Source organism: Chanodichthys erythropterus, chromosome 6, assembly GCF_024489055.1.
Source record: "Chanodichthys erythropterus isolate Z2021 chromosome 6, ASM2448905v1, whole genome shotgun sequence".
Classification (NCBI taxonomy): Eukaryota; Metazoa; Chordata; class Actinopteri; order Cypriniformes; family Xenocyprididae; genus Chanodichthys; species Chanodichthys erythropterus.
The window spans coordinates 14,873,793-14,890,088 of NC_090226.1; the positions used below are offsets into that span (position 1 = coordinate 14,873,793).

The window sequence follows — 16,296 nt, forward strand, 5'->3', positions numbered from 1 at the left end:
ACTGTTTGTTTCAGTTCATCATAATCAAAGGTTCATGGTGACGTTTCTGAGACTTGGGGCTAGGGGCCCCTGGGCTTGAGTCACAGTTTGGGCCCTGTACAAATGACCCCAACTAGAACAACATCATTATAGGGTAGCACAAGTAAACTAGGCCTTTGCTTTGAGGTTCCTAGAACAATTACCATGCCAGTCAAAGTTTAGAGGTAATATTAAATAGCAACTATAATACAATATAATACAGGAGGTATATACAAAACCTTGATTTAACACCGTATGAACAAAAGCCATCTTTGTACTGCAGAGGTGTAGCAGAACCATCTAAAGTAGCCATTATTTTTAGATGTATTTACACAGACTTTTTAACGCAGCTTAGAGGGCATGGATGTATTTACACTAAAATTATAATTGTATCAATAATATTATGAGATAAAAGTTTTAAATACATATTTTTTTAAATTAAGAAATATTAAATAATTGAGAAAAAAAATGTATGTAAAACTTCCAGTAGGTGGCAGAGTGTAACTGAGCACATGACTGTGACTGAATTTGGAATCGGAGCAGCAGACTAGAATACTACTCTTACTGTTTTTAGCTTATCTTTATATGGTATGCAATTCCGAATTCAGCATGTGTTTATGAATTGGTCATTGAATCATTTACTCTACTGATTTGTTCAAATACCCTGATTCATTCAGGAACGAAACCTTGTGTTGCTCGGCGATGCAGCTGTTCTGCTGTGGCTTTGTTTGGAATTATTTTCTTTGAAGGAGCAATAACAGACTGTATTGTGTCTAATATGAAAGTTACTCAGTAACTTGTTTATTGAACTGTTGTAATCAATGTCATCAACATACATATATATACATATACATATATATATACATATATCTCAGATCACATAATTTAGCACAAAATGTATACAAATTATCACTCTCTCTAAAGAAATGTGATGTGAACATATAATTTATCAATGTTTTACCAAATGTGCACTCTTTTGGACTAAAAGACCTAATGGAGCTGTTTAAAGTAGCCATGTGATCACAAATAAACAGGAGCAGATGCGATTGAATGTGTGTGTATTTTGTGAAAATGATTACCAGTTTACGCAGCTTGATTTTTGCCTTGAGATCAGCAGTCGGAGGCTAACGTGAACTAGTAAAGGTGGGGCCCCCTATTGGGCGGGGTCCAGTCTCACCCCAACATAAGTCCGGCCCTGTTGCTGAGCTGTGATGAGCAGTTTCACATTAGTTTGACATCAAAACGTCCGAAAACTTCCATAAATGCCCACACACATTCTGCTGTCTCATTGTTATTTTGGTTTTGGCTTTATAGAAAGTAATGCACACATACAATTACAAAGCAGATCTTTGATTTGCATGTTCAGCAGTGTTTTAGAATGTGTGTTTTTTTTTTGTTTGTTTTTTTACAGGCAGATTGAAGTAATGTCATCAATATGGATTGTTTGATAATAGATTCTCGATATTGATTCTCGATAATAGATTCTTTAATGGATAGAATGTTCATAAGCTCAGCAATTATTTGGAATAGAAATGTTTTATAATGTTATTCATGTCTACTGTCACTTTTGAGCAGTTTTATGTATTATTGCTGAATTAAAAAATTATGCATTTTTTTGTCAATTTTAGCATTTAAATTTTTCATTTTAGGGACCTTTTTTGTACAATTGACAATTTTGTTCTATTAGAGAACAACTGTTATACTGGCAATAAAGTTATTCATAACAACATTTGATACCTTTAAGTATTAGTTTTAATATGTCCGTATAAAGTTTGATCCTCTAATGTCAATCTAAATGTCACAGAGCCCCATAATGCAGAAATCTATTTTTTAAGTGCACATGATCTAAAGCAGAGGTGGGAATTATTCAGGCATAATGCAATACTCATTTCTTGTAACTAACGTCTCGCTTCCTCTTAACGCACCCTTCCATCAGTCTTTGTTTTGTCTGATTGTGATTCATTACTTTTGTGGTAATGGCTGATAGTCCTCTGTATGTGAACTACACATGTTAGTAAATTGATGGCCCAAATCATGGTGTTATCCATTAAAATGCACATCTGGCCTTTACCAAGGGCACTTAATGGAACATTTTACATAATATAAACCACTAGGGGGAGATACAGTGTCACAGCTGTTATTTTTATTTTGAAAGCACCAGTTTCATGTAACAATTATTAATGTCTTTGGCTTGATCTTGCATATTAAGAAAACTCTCACTGTATCATGTTTTCTGCTTTCCAGTAATTCACCTTCCATTACATTTGACTTTCCACCCCCTAAAAGACAAAAATAAAAGCATGTGCAATGTAGCATTTAGCAGAATTATTTATTCAAAGTGACATTCAAGATTCACAGTTTTGCCAGAATATTTACTTGTCCCCATGTCAATGCAAACCTGTATGACTCTTTCTTTTGCGGAACACAAAAAAAGATACTTTAAAGAATGTTGGGGTCCAAACAACATTGAATCCCACTGACTTTCATTGTATGTAGAAAAAAACTTTTCTTCAAAATGTCTTCTTTTGTTTTCCAAAGAATAAAGAAAGTCATACAGGTTTGGAACAACAGGAGGGTGAGTAACTGATGACAGAATTTCCATTTGTGGAAAATAGCCAATGATTATGCATTGAAAATTGGAAAAGGGCAAATTTGATAATGTGTTTTAATGGGTTAGCTTACCCAAAAATGATTTTTTTCATTTATTACTCTCCCTAATGTCATTCCAAACCCAAAAAGACCTTTGTTCATCTTTGTTCATTTTTGATTAAATCCTTCTGACCTCCCTATACACAGCAATGTCATAACCAATTTCAAGGCCCAGAAATGCAGTGAAGATATTATTATAATAATCCATGTGACTGCAGTGGTTCAACCTTAATGTTATGAAGTGACAAGAATACAGTTTGTGCCCAAAAACAAAATCAAAATTACAACTTTATTCTACAATTTCTTCTTTTCCCAGTCAGTCTCAGTTGTCTAAACACAGTGCAGCGCTTCTGGAATGCCGACTCAGTATTGGCTGACAGTGTTTACGTGAGAACCACAACGTACTGTATGCGTGTGATGTAAGCTGGCCAGTAATGAGCCGGCGTTCTGACGTAGGACCCTGTGTTTACAGCGTCAACAGCATAGAAGACTGACAGAGCAGAGAAGAAATTTTACCACAAGAAAATGGGTTCTGACTGACATGAGGTTTGACTCAATTGGACTGACTGAATTTAGACATGTGAATGGGGATTTCTGCAATTTAGACACTGTTTTACTTTAAACTTTAAATTATCATGTGACACTGAAGACTGGAGTAAGGATCTTAAAAATTAAGCTTTCCCATAATTGGAATAAATTACAAAATATATTAAAATAGAAAATGTTATTTTAAAGACCCCCTGTTGTCAATAATTTTATCCCCTACAACTCATCTTTGATCACCACAATGACACATTTAAACATTTATTTCCTGTGGGAAAAAAAAAAAAATTTTATTCATGCCTTAAAATAGCTTGAATGCAACTCTACACCCTTGCCTGATTTATTATATGCTATGAATATGCTAATTAGCCCCGCCTCCACTCACTTGCACAAGCTCAAGAGATCCACTCTGTGAACTTACTGAGGTAAAGTCTGCACAATAGTATCGCTTTTTACAACGCCAGACACATAACTCTAATAAATGTGATTAGCCTTTTGCTTGACTATATTATCAAACAGCTAATAATGTATTGCTAATGTTACAAAAACCATGTTCCCGTTTGTGATTCAGACAGTTGTCTACTAACAATCAGTATCCTTAACGCTTTGAACACCTTAACATCAGTGGAGAAAGGCATACAGTTCATCATAACATCGTTATATACATCAAACACCCGCTATATTGCCAAATCTACCCGATTTTTTTATATCAACAGGAAAATATACCCTGCTTCTGAGCGGTCATGGATAATGATATGCTAAAGCTCGCCAGAACGTTGACATGATTGGTTACGAGGTAGTTTGTGACGTCAGAAACCGCAGTTTTGAGACTGACTTTTTTTCACTGCTGTTTTAAATAGAAAATACTCAGCAATGAGGTTGACTTATGAATTTGCACATGGTTTGTCTTAAAGCATATTAAAAACACCACACAGACATACAAACAACATTAAAAACTTGATTTTCACCATGGGGAGACTTTTAGTTGTATTAATATTTCTCAAAACTGCTGTTTTTATTGTATTTTTCTTAGTGAGCATAAGAAACTTAAAAAAAAATAAATAATAAAAATTAACAAATTATGAATTATCAACGGTATGTGAAAGCCTAACCATCATCATCATGTGAGACTTATCAGAGCATCATCATGTAATGGTGGAGCATAACGCTATAGCAATGCCCTGGTTATAAAAACACCTTGAATGCAAGACGCTTTGGGTTAAAACCTCTGCCGAATTAATTAGTAGACATTCATCTGATGTTCGTGTGTATCTGCACTCTTCAACTTGCGGTGAAGGTAAGATCTTGAGGCACAACACCATGCAGCGGTTTGGAAATTTTGATTGAGCAACTTCCCTAATAGCCTACAGTAATCCAGATTTATCCATATGTAGTCGTGTGAAGTGTGTTTACACACATGTTCACATGAGTGTTTTGCTAACCCAGCCTAACCAGTGATTCACCACACTCCTCCAGACTCATTACATTCAGCGGCACAGTCAGAGGAGACGGAAGAGGACTTGAGGAAAGGGACGAGAGACAATAAAGTGCCCTTGTTCCTCTCTCATAGAAGCTCACAGGGTTTGGGTCATTTAGGGGAACTGGAGGAGGTAATAGACAGAAGAAGAGAAGTTGTGGACTTCATGACTAAGGATTTCCCTGTGACTGTTGATCGCTCTCCCTCTCTCTTTCTCTGTGGCAATTGGTCACGAGTGGCGGCGCTGTCAGCCAACACAGTCTCTAGTATAAGAGCCACGCTTCAACATGAAGGCTCTGTATTCTGTTAGGACGCCACTTGGGTTTGGACTTACTTGAGGATTGTGTATCTGTGACGAATAGGACAAGACAATCATTGACCGGCCTGTCTACCACATGCATATAAGGTACAGAGAGTGAATCATTACCGAGATTTGTGTATAATTTGATATCAACGACCCATAGCGGGCTTGAATGTTACAGATTTAGTGAAAGGCATCTCAATGGCTGGGAAATGTGTTTTTATTAGAAGTCTTACACTTAGCTGAGATATACTTGTGGAGCAGTTTATAGGTCATTTTGACTTTTATTATGATGGTCGTAGTATTGTGAGATAAATCAGTGACTCATAAGCAGGTCTGGATGGAATCAATGGCATTTTTGGCATTTTTTCAGGTAAAAGGTTAGTAAAATGTTGTTAACAGTGCTGAGAGTACAACTGAGAGTTGCCTCCATTGGTGCAATTTGGAGAACGATGGTAGTTTCAATGCTATCCCAAAGCACTTGCACAATAGGGCTATAACATTAAAAAACGGCATAAAAGAATAAAGAAAATAATAAATATAATTGGGTTTGGACCATTTAGAATACATTTTAGCAGTATAAGCTAAGAGCTACATTTTAACCAACTCCCCATTTTATTTTATTTTTACAAAAACAATTCACAATAGATATTAGCAGTATTACTTAAGAGCTACTTTTCAACAGTAATCCTTATTTTATTAATTTATTCTTACAGAGACAATTCACAATACATGTTGGCATTTAAAAATTAGCAGTATAAAAGCATTTTAGCTGTTCTCCCTAAAAAGCAGAGCATTATGGCCAAAACCATTTCCTGTACTGGAGGCACGTACTCTAAGATCATTGGATCACACTGAATATACTGATTATATCATCATATCTTTATCATCACCTTTAACGTGGATACTCAACATTCTGATTTTTACACCTCATTGTGCAGAATAACTTTACAGAGTTGTCAGGTCTATACGAATGAATGCACTGTTCAAGTTTAGTTCTAACAGTTTGGAACAAAGTTTAATTGGATGTTTCATGGTTTGACCCAGATATCAAGTGTGCATATAAATAGGTATATCTGCGATGCACCTGTTGCCTTGTTGCTTTGACCGCTAGAAAAAGCACAGCCGCAGCTATCTGCAGCATTCGCATCACTCCGATTCATCCAGCCACAGCCGGGCACCTCTTCATGTTACTCACCAGGCAAAGGATGGCCACTAATGCACATCTCTGTTTCTTTTCCAGTTTTTCAGCCCACTCATAGGCAGGCACCCAGTCATGTAGAGAGCAGCGCGTGGAGGACACCCAGATCACTTTCAGCACTTTCTACACAAAGAGGTAATTGTCAGATATTTCTCACAGAGAGAAATGAATAAAGGCACAGAAAGCCGTGGAGAATACAGCATTCAGCGTGTGTCCAAATGCAGCTGGGCCTGTCTGTTAGGAAAATCCATTGGGTCGTTTGTATATTTTCCCGTAAGTGCCGTCAAAGTTGGAAGTTGCATTAGGTCGTATTGGGTTATGATTTCCTGTTGAACGAGTGAGTAATCAGTGGCACGGGTTGAGTAAATAAAGTGTCCCCTCAGTATGAAATGACCCAAATGAAGTGGCTTTATATAAAAGTTAAAAAGCAAATTTTGACATTGTTTTTAAATCTTACTTCATTTAACAGAGAATTTGAAATTATTTATGGTCCTTCCCAAGTCCATGAAAATCTTTGCACGTGGCTCCGACTGCACACCACAGCATTTACCACATTAGATGATTCTTTTTTAAAAACAGACTTCTCAATAGCAGCATTGTCTGATAATAATAAACAAATATATTTTCCACAGCTTCAGAGTCAAAAGGTCAGACGGTAATTGGCATGGCAAAGACAGTAGAAACGAGGCAGTTATGTTGTTTGTGTATATTTTGAACATTTTGAAAGAAGTCACCCACGGGTCATTGTACTCGTTAGATAAGTTAGAATCTAATCAAGTTAGACTACACACTAGCACATAATCAAGCTTGACAATGCTCTAGATGTTATCAAGAATCTTGAAATACGTGTACAACAGTGACATTTCAGGAATGTAGGAGTGTCATCCTCATTTTTGTATTTCCACTTTTTTTCCCCCCTAAATAGTAGATATAACCTCACAGCAGGTGTTATTAAGTATATATAATTTTTGTTTAAAGAAATTAATATTTTTATTTAGCAAGGATGCATTAAATTGATAAAAAAAAATTACAAAAAAAGATATTTCAAATTCATTCTTTTGAACGTTCTATTTATCAAAGAATCCTAAAAAAAAAAGTTTCACTTTTAATTTGTCATAATATTTCATAATATTACAGTTTTTACTGTATTTTTGATCAAATAAATGCAGCCTTGGAGAGTATAAGAAAGCATAATAAAATTTATATATAAATTTATATATAAAAAAAATATACTTAAAGCTGCAGTCCGTAAGATTTGCCTCTTTGTCGGCATTTCTGTTTGAAACCTGCAATTGCATTCATATGTGGAATTATTATCGTTACATGCATTGTGCATCAGCATGACTCCTCAGTGTGAATGAATCTAATGTTTGGTGTTAGTCACCATATCGGTGTGGATACTGTGCTTCAGAAACACAGATTCTATGTCTTGGAAGTATGACCAAAATAAAATTTTCACCGGAAAATGTCATCTGAACAAGTAAGTAACATGTCTGACACTTAGCTCGGATCATGCCAAGCCGTGCAAATTAATATTACTGTTATACTTTGTTCTCAAATTGTTAATGTTAACAACATCAGCATTGCGTGACTATGTGTATTTAGTGTGTATAAGCGTTACCTGTAGATTTCAATTTCTGTAGCCATTCCGCAGTCTGAAGTCTTTTGCTCGAGCTAAGGTAAGGATAGTTTTGAACACTGGCTGGTTATGTACTTGCTCAAAAATTAATTAAGTTACGGACTGCAGCTTTAAAATTACATATAATCAAATATAATTAAAATATAAACTGTCAGGAAAAAACAGCTGTGTTGTAGTAAGTAAACATATGCAATGTATTGTGACAACTGTGTCAGGATTAAGTTATCTTGCCTCTTGGACTCAATCCAGCAAACCGTTTAATCCAGCATATGACCACCTAACTCTTTCCCTGTCTGTGTTTTTTTTTTTTTTTCTTTTTCTTTTTAAATGCTACCACCCAGCGCCAGCATTTTTGATTATTTTCTCAAAACTTCCATGGCCCCCAGAATATTGTGTTGTATGAATATCTGATCATATACACCAATCAGGCATAACATTATGACCACCTTCCTAATATTGTGTTGGTCAAAACAAAACAGCCCTGACCCGTCGAAGCATGGACTCCACTAGACCCCTGAAGGTGTGCTGTGTTATCTGGCACCAAGATCTTTAGCAGCAGATCCTTTAAGTCCTGTAAGTTGTGAGGTGGGGCCTCCATGGATCGGACTTGTTTGTTCAGCACATCGCACAGGTGCTCGATTGGATTGAGATCTGGGGAATTTAGAGGCCAAGTCAACACCTCAAACTCATTGTTGTGCTCCTCAAACCATTCCTCAACCATTTTTGCTTTTTGGCAGGGCGCATTATCCTGCTGAAAGAGGTCTGCAACAATGCTTAGGTACTGTATGTGGTACGTGTCAAAGTAACATCCACATGGATGGCAGGACCCAAGGTTTCCCAGCATCACATTGCTTCTGCCATCTTGCCGACCACTGCAGACTAGGAACACCCCACAAGAGCTGCAGTTTTGGAGATGCTCTGACCCAGTCGTCTAGCCATCACAGTTTGGCCCTTGGCAAACTCACTCAAATCCTTAAACTTGCCTATTTTTCCTGCTTCTAACACATCAACTTTAAGGACAAAATGTTCACTTGCTGCCTAATATATCCTGTCATCCCATATATATATAAATATAAATAAATATATATATATATATATATATATATATATATATATATAAAGATTTTATTCTAGCTTCATGCATTCTTTTTTATCAACACTTGAATGTGGCAAGTCCCATTAAAAAAAAAAAAAAAAAAAAAAAAAAAACATTTTGAACAAAAAGCTGAGAAAAATTGTCCATCAGGATCAGAACAATTATCAAAATATAGGCCGAGTAGATTGAGTCGATCAACACCCCCAAAGCTTGCACAGTCCTGTACCTCTCCTGGGTGTGACATTTCATTCAATAACATTAGGCAGTTTTGATTTATATGTGGTTTAATGTTTGATGATCGTGTTAGTTTACATGTGCATAATGCTTCTTTCTGCTGCTTCTTTGCTTGTTTTTGCGCCCCTACTGTATAACATGAATTGATGGAAAATTTCATAAATGACGGAAAACTACATCAATGGCGAGTTAAAAGTATGGGAGGTCATGGAAGTGTGTTGTTCACGTGAAAGCAGGGAAACCTTAAAGTGTTTTTTCTCTTTTGATATTTAGTGAATTAGCATTTTCTCCGTTCTCATTGTCAATCAACAGTGAAATTAAACTGATAAGTTTTGGAATGAGGACAGCAGACTCAGTGACTTTAAAAGCAGAAGCTTTAGTAATGTTTATTTACTTGATTGCATGAGTTTGCGAGTGAGGTAATCACTGTGTTGTTGGGAACCCAAAAGGCATGACCACACTGCACATGACACAAGCATCATTTGGGGATTTTTTTGTTTTTATTATTGAAATCATGGGACTCTAGATTATATTCAGTTTATTAATCAAAGTGCTCCATATTGTTTTAAAAACCTTTGTGATTATTGTATAGAAATTATAATAGATATGATGCACAATATATTGATACTATATCTGTTATCATAGAGTATTTAAGTTTTTTTTTTATCATATCGGTAACAATTAATTTAAAAGATCAACTTTAAAACAGTAATTCAATAGCACTGTTAAATGCAATATTAAAATGAATGTCCTTTTTTTTTTATGCTGTAAACTATAATATTTTGATGCCTACATTTGCTTATAGCATTTAAATAGCAAAGTATTGTAATATCTGCCATTTGTCGTTATCTGCTCTAGTTGAATTTCTTGTAATGTTTGCAACCTCAAGACTCAAAGCAGCTTTGTGGAAAACTGACACTCTTGATTATCTTGAGGAAAAAGAGGAAGGAAATGGGTACTGTGTAGACACTGTCAAAAGGTTCATCCTCCTACTTCCCTTACCCATCCCACCTAGCATTATCCCAGTGAGTGTTAATCCTACATGCCAGTGTGATTCCTTAGAACATGCCAGATAAGTTGGCCAGAGCATGGAAAGTTCAATGTGTGCTGCAGAGGCCTAGTATTTACACAGCAGCAGTCTGTTACCCCAAGGGAACAGGGTGTCTCTGCAAACAGGAACAGAAAGTGTGGGTGTTATTTTTGGTTCCGCTTGCCTCTGTGCTTTGCTAGAGAGGGTGGATGGTAAATCAAGGGTGGGCAGAAACTGAAGAGCTAACATAATCTTCTTTACCAGACCCCTGCCTACCATTCCTGTGCAGGGTACTGCAGTATCCAAAACCCCACGACCACTGTCTACTGCTAAGTGTTATATTCATATTTGCACACAAGCAGCAGTTGCTCAACAAATGACAGAGCTGTGAATGAGCTCTTATCTGATATTGTAGCCGCTTGCTCGGAATGACACAAAGTGATCTCTTCTAGCTACTATGGCTAATGCTAATTGCATTCTAGGAAATAATGAAGTTTAGGAAGTTTATAAGATTTAAGCAATCTGTCCATTAGCATTTCCATTCCCTGGAAATGTCTATCATATGTTTCATTACCTGCAAATGGTTTTAGTTTTATCCAAATAAACTTTTGAATTGCCAGTAATCCATGAAGATGTTTTTGGATCCGTTTTGTGTAGTTACAATGTCTGGTATCAGGGGCTAGTTGGCAAACATTGACCCACCAGTGTATTAGTATTCTTGAACTTGCATTAGTATTCACACAGGGCATTTTCAGATTTGCATGTTTCTTAGAATTGTTATGTTTAGGACAGTACTGGCCTGGTGGTAAGCGCATGTGCTCTGACACATGGTGTTTGAGTAGGCAATGCGACTCATGTCATTTCCTGATTTTCTACCCCCTCTCACTGTCTTTGTTAATCAAGGAAGACATGCATTAATTTTTTCATCATGCAAATAAATATTTGCAACCAAATCTGCAAAATATAATAGATATTTATTATATATAATATAGATATATATATATATATATATATATATATATAATATTTAGCGTAGTATTGAGCTTTGCTGTGTTTAAGGTGGCACACAAGCATAGTGATATACTGAATGCTATGAGACTTTATAAGCATGCAGGTGTGTTTGTGTGTATATGCATAAACTTTGTGGCCTGTTCTATTTTTTCTTCATCCTTTGATGTAGAGATGCCATGAATTCACTGGCTACTGTGACAATGGGGCACTTTGATAGCTAGCTTTGTTTGGATGCATCTCCATCGGGGCAGTGTATGCCTGGCATTTGCTGATGGGTGGTGTGGGAGAACAACGTCACAGGAGGAGGTGGTGTATACGCACAGAACAGCATCAGTATATGCCAAAATATATACGTCACTCACTATGTTCAGGGCTGAGCGTGAAATGTTTTGTTGATACAACAATGATACAAGATAAGAGAACGCCCAACTCTGTCTCTTTGGTGGATTTCTGAGAAATCATCAAGCTACCAGGTGGTTTTTTCATTGGAAGAGCTGAGAAATGTTTACCAGTTATTTGACGAATTATAAATTACGACTTAGTCATTTGCTAAGGCTGTTGCTCATACTTGCAACCTAAGTATGTTTCAATGTTTCAAAATACTCCTATTCTAATTTAAGAGGTAAGGATGACTATATGTAAGCTATTGATAGTTTGATTCCCTTGAAAAGTAGGGATGCACAATGTGTTGGTATTGGTACCATATGTTATTGGCTGATATTACAGATTTTCTAAGTATTGGTATTGGTCAATATTTGATTTTTAATTGTGCATTCTCATTTCCCCTATTTTTTCAGTTCTAGTAATGTATAAAGACTGTTAAATGTAATCTTTAGCAGATCTCAAAATGAATATCCATTATTTCTTACTGTGCATTATAATGTTGTGATGCACTTTAAAACGATTTTAGTTTTTAGTGTTTTTTGTATGTTTGTTTTGTTTGTTTAACAACCGCGTATCAGTACCTGTCAAAATTTAAATATCAGTGCATCCCTTTTGAAAAGTGTAAATACTGTGGCAGTGTGGCGCTGTTAAAACATTTCTTGAGAATCCCGATCAGCCTGACACAACAACACCGACTCGGTGTTTCTTTGACTCGGTGTTTCTTCAGATTTCTTTGATTAGGGTTGGAGCTAAACTCTGCAAAACAGTGGCTCTCCAGGACCGACATTGCCTATCCCTGAGCTAGACCAATGGCAGATCGCTTAGATTATTTTCTCAAAGCAATCAAACTTGCATTTGGTAAAATGAGAAAAGTATTTTCCACACTCTTAAAACGAGGTCACATTAGCGAAATTGTATAAGGTAAAAAGTCTTAATAGTGTTTTCAATAGTGTTGCGATGTATGATCTCAGACAGAAGTCCCTTTCAAACCAAGCAGCTTTCTGTTGGTCAACAAAGAGAATTCACATTATCAACTGAATCTGATTCAAATTGTGGAAATCTTCATTAAACACACCTAAACAAGCTAATGAAGGTCTTCAGGATTACTATGCTGCGTCTGAATATTCCTATTTCCATACTATATAGTAAGCGAAAAACAGTATATGAGTTGAGTTGCATGTCCAAATTCATAGTATTCACAGTAGACAAAAAGTGCCTTGATGACCTACTTCTTCCAGTGAGATTCTGAAGTGCACATTGAATGGACACTTTACTATCCCATGAGGCCACGTAAGAGGATTTGTGAATGGAAGTGAAGCGACACAACTGACGGCATATGTCACATGACAATGGCAACATGGCAGATGTAGTACGTTCGAATATCATTCATATTACACACATACTATATAGAACATAGGAAGTTTCAAATCAAATGAAGTACCTTCTATATAGTATGTGAAATGCAGCACAATTGCAACAGGCAATTTCAAGCTAAACTCTTCAGGATATTGGCCCTCCAGGAACAGGTTTGCACACTGCTGCTCTAGAAACTACCCAGAACATCTTTGCAACCACATTGCAACATAATAAAACCTTCCCACAAGTATCACAACAGTGATTTTGTTTTGTTTTGTTTTTTCAAACGACTTATGTAGCTCTGGTGCCTTCAAATTTGATCTTGCCTCACTAATTTTGAAATCAGATACCAGCAGGTAATGAACTACCCCCATGGGTTCAGTTCTTCTGTACATCAGTCCAGCTGTTTGTGAGACAGCCTGTCCCAAAGCTCTGCTCTCCTGGAACTGAGTCAACCTCTGGCAACTGCCCTGGTGACAGAGCCTGAAAGTGTCCACTGACCAGCGTGAACCACAAAGCTTGTAGTGTGTTTGCCCCCCTCCACCGCTGAAATGTACACTGTGGGCTAAATACTGCTTCAGTACTATCTCAATAGGAGCTGCTTTGCTTATTGTACCTCTAGTACAATAAGCTTTTCTCCATAGGCAGCCGAGTCCCTCTGGGTTGTCCTTTCCACCCCGTGGCTATGTACAGTATAGTTTGTGAAGTGGAGCAACTGAGGATGCGCATGGCAGGCTTCAAATGGTTTAATCTAACACAGTTTGCATACCTGGCACGCCATCATTCTCAATAAGAACACTTAAATGCCACTTCCTTGTTGTATCTTTCTCACAATATACTCCAGTAATAGCAAAGTCATGCTTCTTTGCATATTGGTCTTCTGTAGCACCCCAAAAAGAGGAACTCATTCGTTTAGGGACTCCCCAGGACTGCAGAAAAAAACATGGGTGTGGACCTTTCTTTGTAGTAGGGTGCGAGACATGGGGTGAGGATGTTTTGGAGGCATTTCCAAATTGAAAAGGCTACTCACATGAGCTTTAAAAGAAAAACATCACCTGACCCTCACATGACTTCCCCATCATACTCATCGTTACTTCTGAGTTGTATAAAAAGCCATCGGTTTCCTTGTAGGATGGAGCACAGAAATCTAAAGAAATGCCATAGGCTGTTGATATTCTTACAGGCAATTTTAGGCACCTAAATGACATCATGAATGCATGATATGGTGGTTAAATGGGAAATGTGTGTATAAAAAAAATAGATACCTAAAATTCTCAAAAAAAAAATTATACACCACTATTTTTAGGAAATATTTTAGGAATAATATTTTAGGACTAAATATTATGACATATATTTTAGGAAATGCCAAATTACATGATTTATCTTTTAGGTTCCTCTTTAGGTTCTACAATTTAGTCTGTTATTCATTTAAACTGAAGGCTTTATATTGTGATTAAACCTTATAAATATGTAAAGCCCCCAAAATAGGCAGCTTTTTATCATTTAACTAGTGATTTATTTTTTATATATACACACACACTCACACACACACAAATACATATATATATAAAGATGTTAGTTTTGAACATGTTAGCTTGTTTCTACCTGTTTTAAGATGATAAAAAATGATAAATATTTAAAATATTATTTATTACTTAAGTTATTTATAATATCTCTCCGATGACCTGGGTTTATTTGCGATAACAAAAGTTTGGGGTCAGTACGTTTTTTTTTTTTTTTTTTTTTAATGTTTAATTGATCAAAAATACATAAAAAAAAAAAAAAACAGAGTGAAATGCATATTTTAAAATGTAATTTATTCCTGTGATGTCAAGGCTAAATTTTTACACTACTCCAGTCTTCAGTCACATGATCCTTCATAAATCATTCTAATATGATGATCTGCTGCTCAAGAAAGTTCAAAAGAACAGCATTTATTTGAAATAGAAATCTTTTGTAACATTACTAAATGTTGTTACTTTTACTGTTTTTAATACAGTATAAATAATTGCTTTGATCCATTTACTTCATATTCACTTCCTCTAACTATTTCCTTTGCAGACACCCCACCACTCTTCGGGCTGGACTGCGCGGCGACAGCAGCCCGCCCCCCGCGTCCCCCAGACATGTCGTCACGCATCGGCCTGCGCCTGCAGCTCATGCGGGACCAAATGCAGCAGGAGGAGCAGCGGGAGCGGCAGCAACAACAGGCAGCATCCATGCATTACATGCAGCATCGCATGCCCGGCCCACCTGCACCCTCGTCAGCCATCAGTGCACCAACTCACTTCCAGGCGCCCATGCAGGTGCCTGTTGAAGTGCTAAAAGTAGGTATTTCCATCAACCTGTGTGTGCTCAACCTAATTTGTGTTTGATGAAGTGTATTTTACATTTACATGTATGCATTTAACATGCTTTTATCCAAAGTGACTTACAAAAGAGGAAGAAAAGCACTTTGTCAAAGAGCCAACAATAATCACCATCCAGAAGTGTGACCACATTAAAGGGATTGTTCACCCAAAAATGAAAAGTATCCCATCATTTTCTCACCCTCAAGCCATCCTAGGTGTATATGACTTTCTTCTTTTGGTCAAACACAATCAGAGTTATATTAAAAAATATTCTAGCTCTTCCAAGCTTTATAATGGGAGTGAATATTAACTGATATTTTGAAGCCCAAAAAAGCACATCCATCCATCATAAAAGTAATCCATACGGCTCCAGGGTGTTAATAAAGGCCTACTGAAGCAAAGCGATGTGTAAGAAAACTATACATTTTTCAACTAGAATGACTGTCTTTCATACGCAAGTCGATTCTGGCGGAAGAGTAAACTCTGACCCAACGCATGACGTATTGACGAACGTGGAAGCGCAGAGGATAGAGCAAAACAAAACACCGGTCACGAAATAGAAGTCTAAAATGAGATTTTTTTTTTAAAGAGAAATGTCGGTGGAGCTTCAGTTTGTTGCCCAGCCCTATTTGTTTTAACCACGAGAGGTGTCTACTCTCTCCTAAGCTTACGTTACTCCTACGTCATACGCCGGAACTCGACTCTCTCATGAACGCGTGGATGGACGTTATTAGAAGTTAATGATTATAGTCTATAAAGTTATAAATATGTATATTTTTCTTACAAAAATGCATCGCTACACTTCAGAAGGCCTTTATTAACCCCCTAGAACCATATGGATTACTTTTATGATGGATGTATGTGCTTTTTTGGCCTTCAAAATATCAGTTACTATTCACTCCCATTATAAATCTTGGAAGAACCAGAATATTTTTTGATTGTGTTTGACTGAAAGAAGCCATTTGCGCATAGGATGGCTTGAGGGTGAATAAGTTATGGCATACTT

General features: G+C 36.7%; 1 protein-coding gene across 3 annotated transcripts in view; it reads left to right on the top strand.

Moving 5' to 3' along the window:
- The window catches only part of tfeb (transcription factor EB), a 40,608-nt gene that overhangs the window by 8,659 nt on the left and 15,653 nt on the right, over positions 1 to 16,296 (top strand). For 2 of the 3 annotated variants that reach the window (XM_067388216.1, XM_067388218.1), the window contains exons 2-3: positions 6,232 to 6,324; positions 15,001 to 15,266. In XM_067388216.1, coding sequence (XP_067244317.1) covers positions 15,066 to 15,266 — 201 coding nt within the window. In that variant the 5' untranslated portion in view covers positions 6,232 to 6,324; positions 15,001 to 15,065. Of the gene's footprint in view, positions 1 to 4,448; positions 5,094 to 6,231; positions 6,325 to 15,000; positions 15,267 to 16,296 lie in introns of those variants that run through there. The other variant, XM_067388217.1, reaches the window with a different exon arrangement.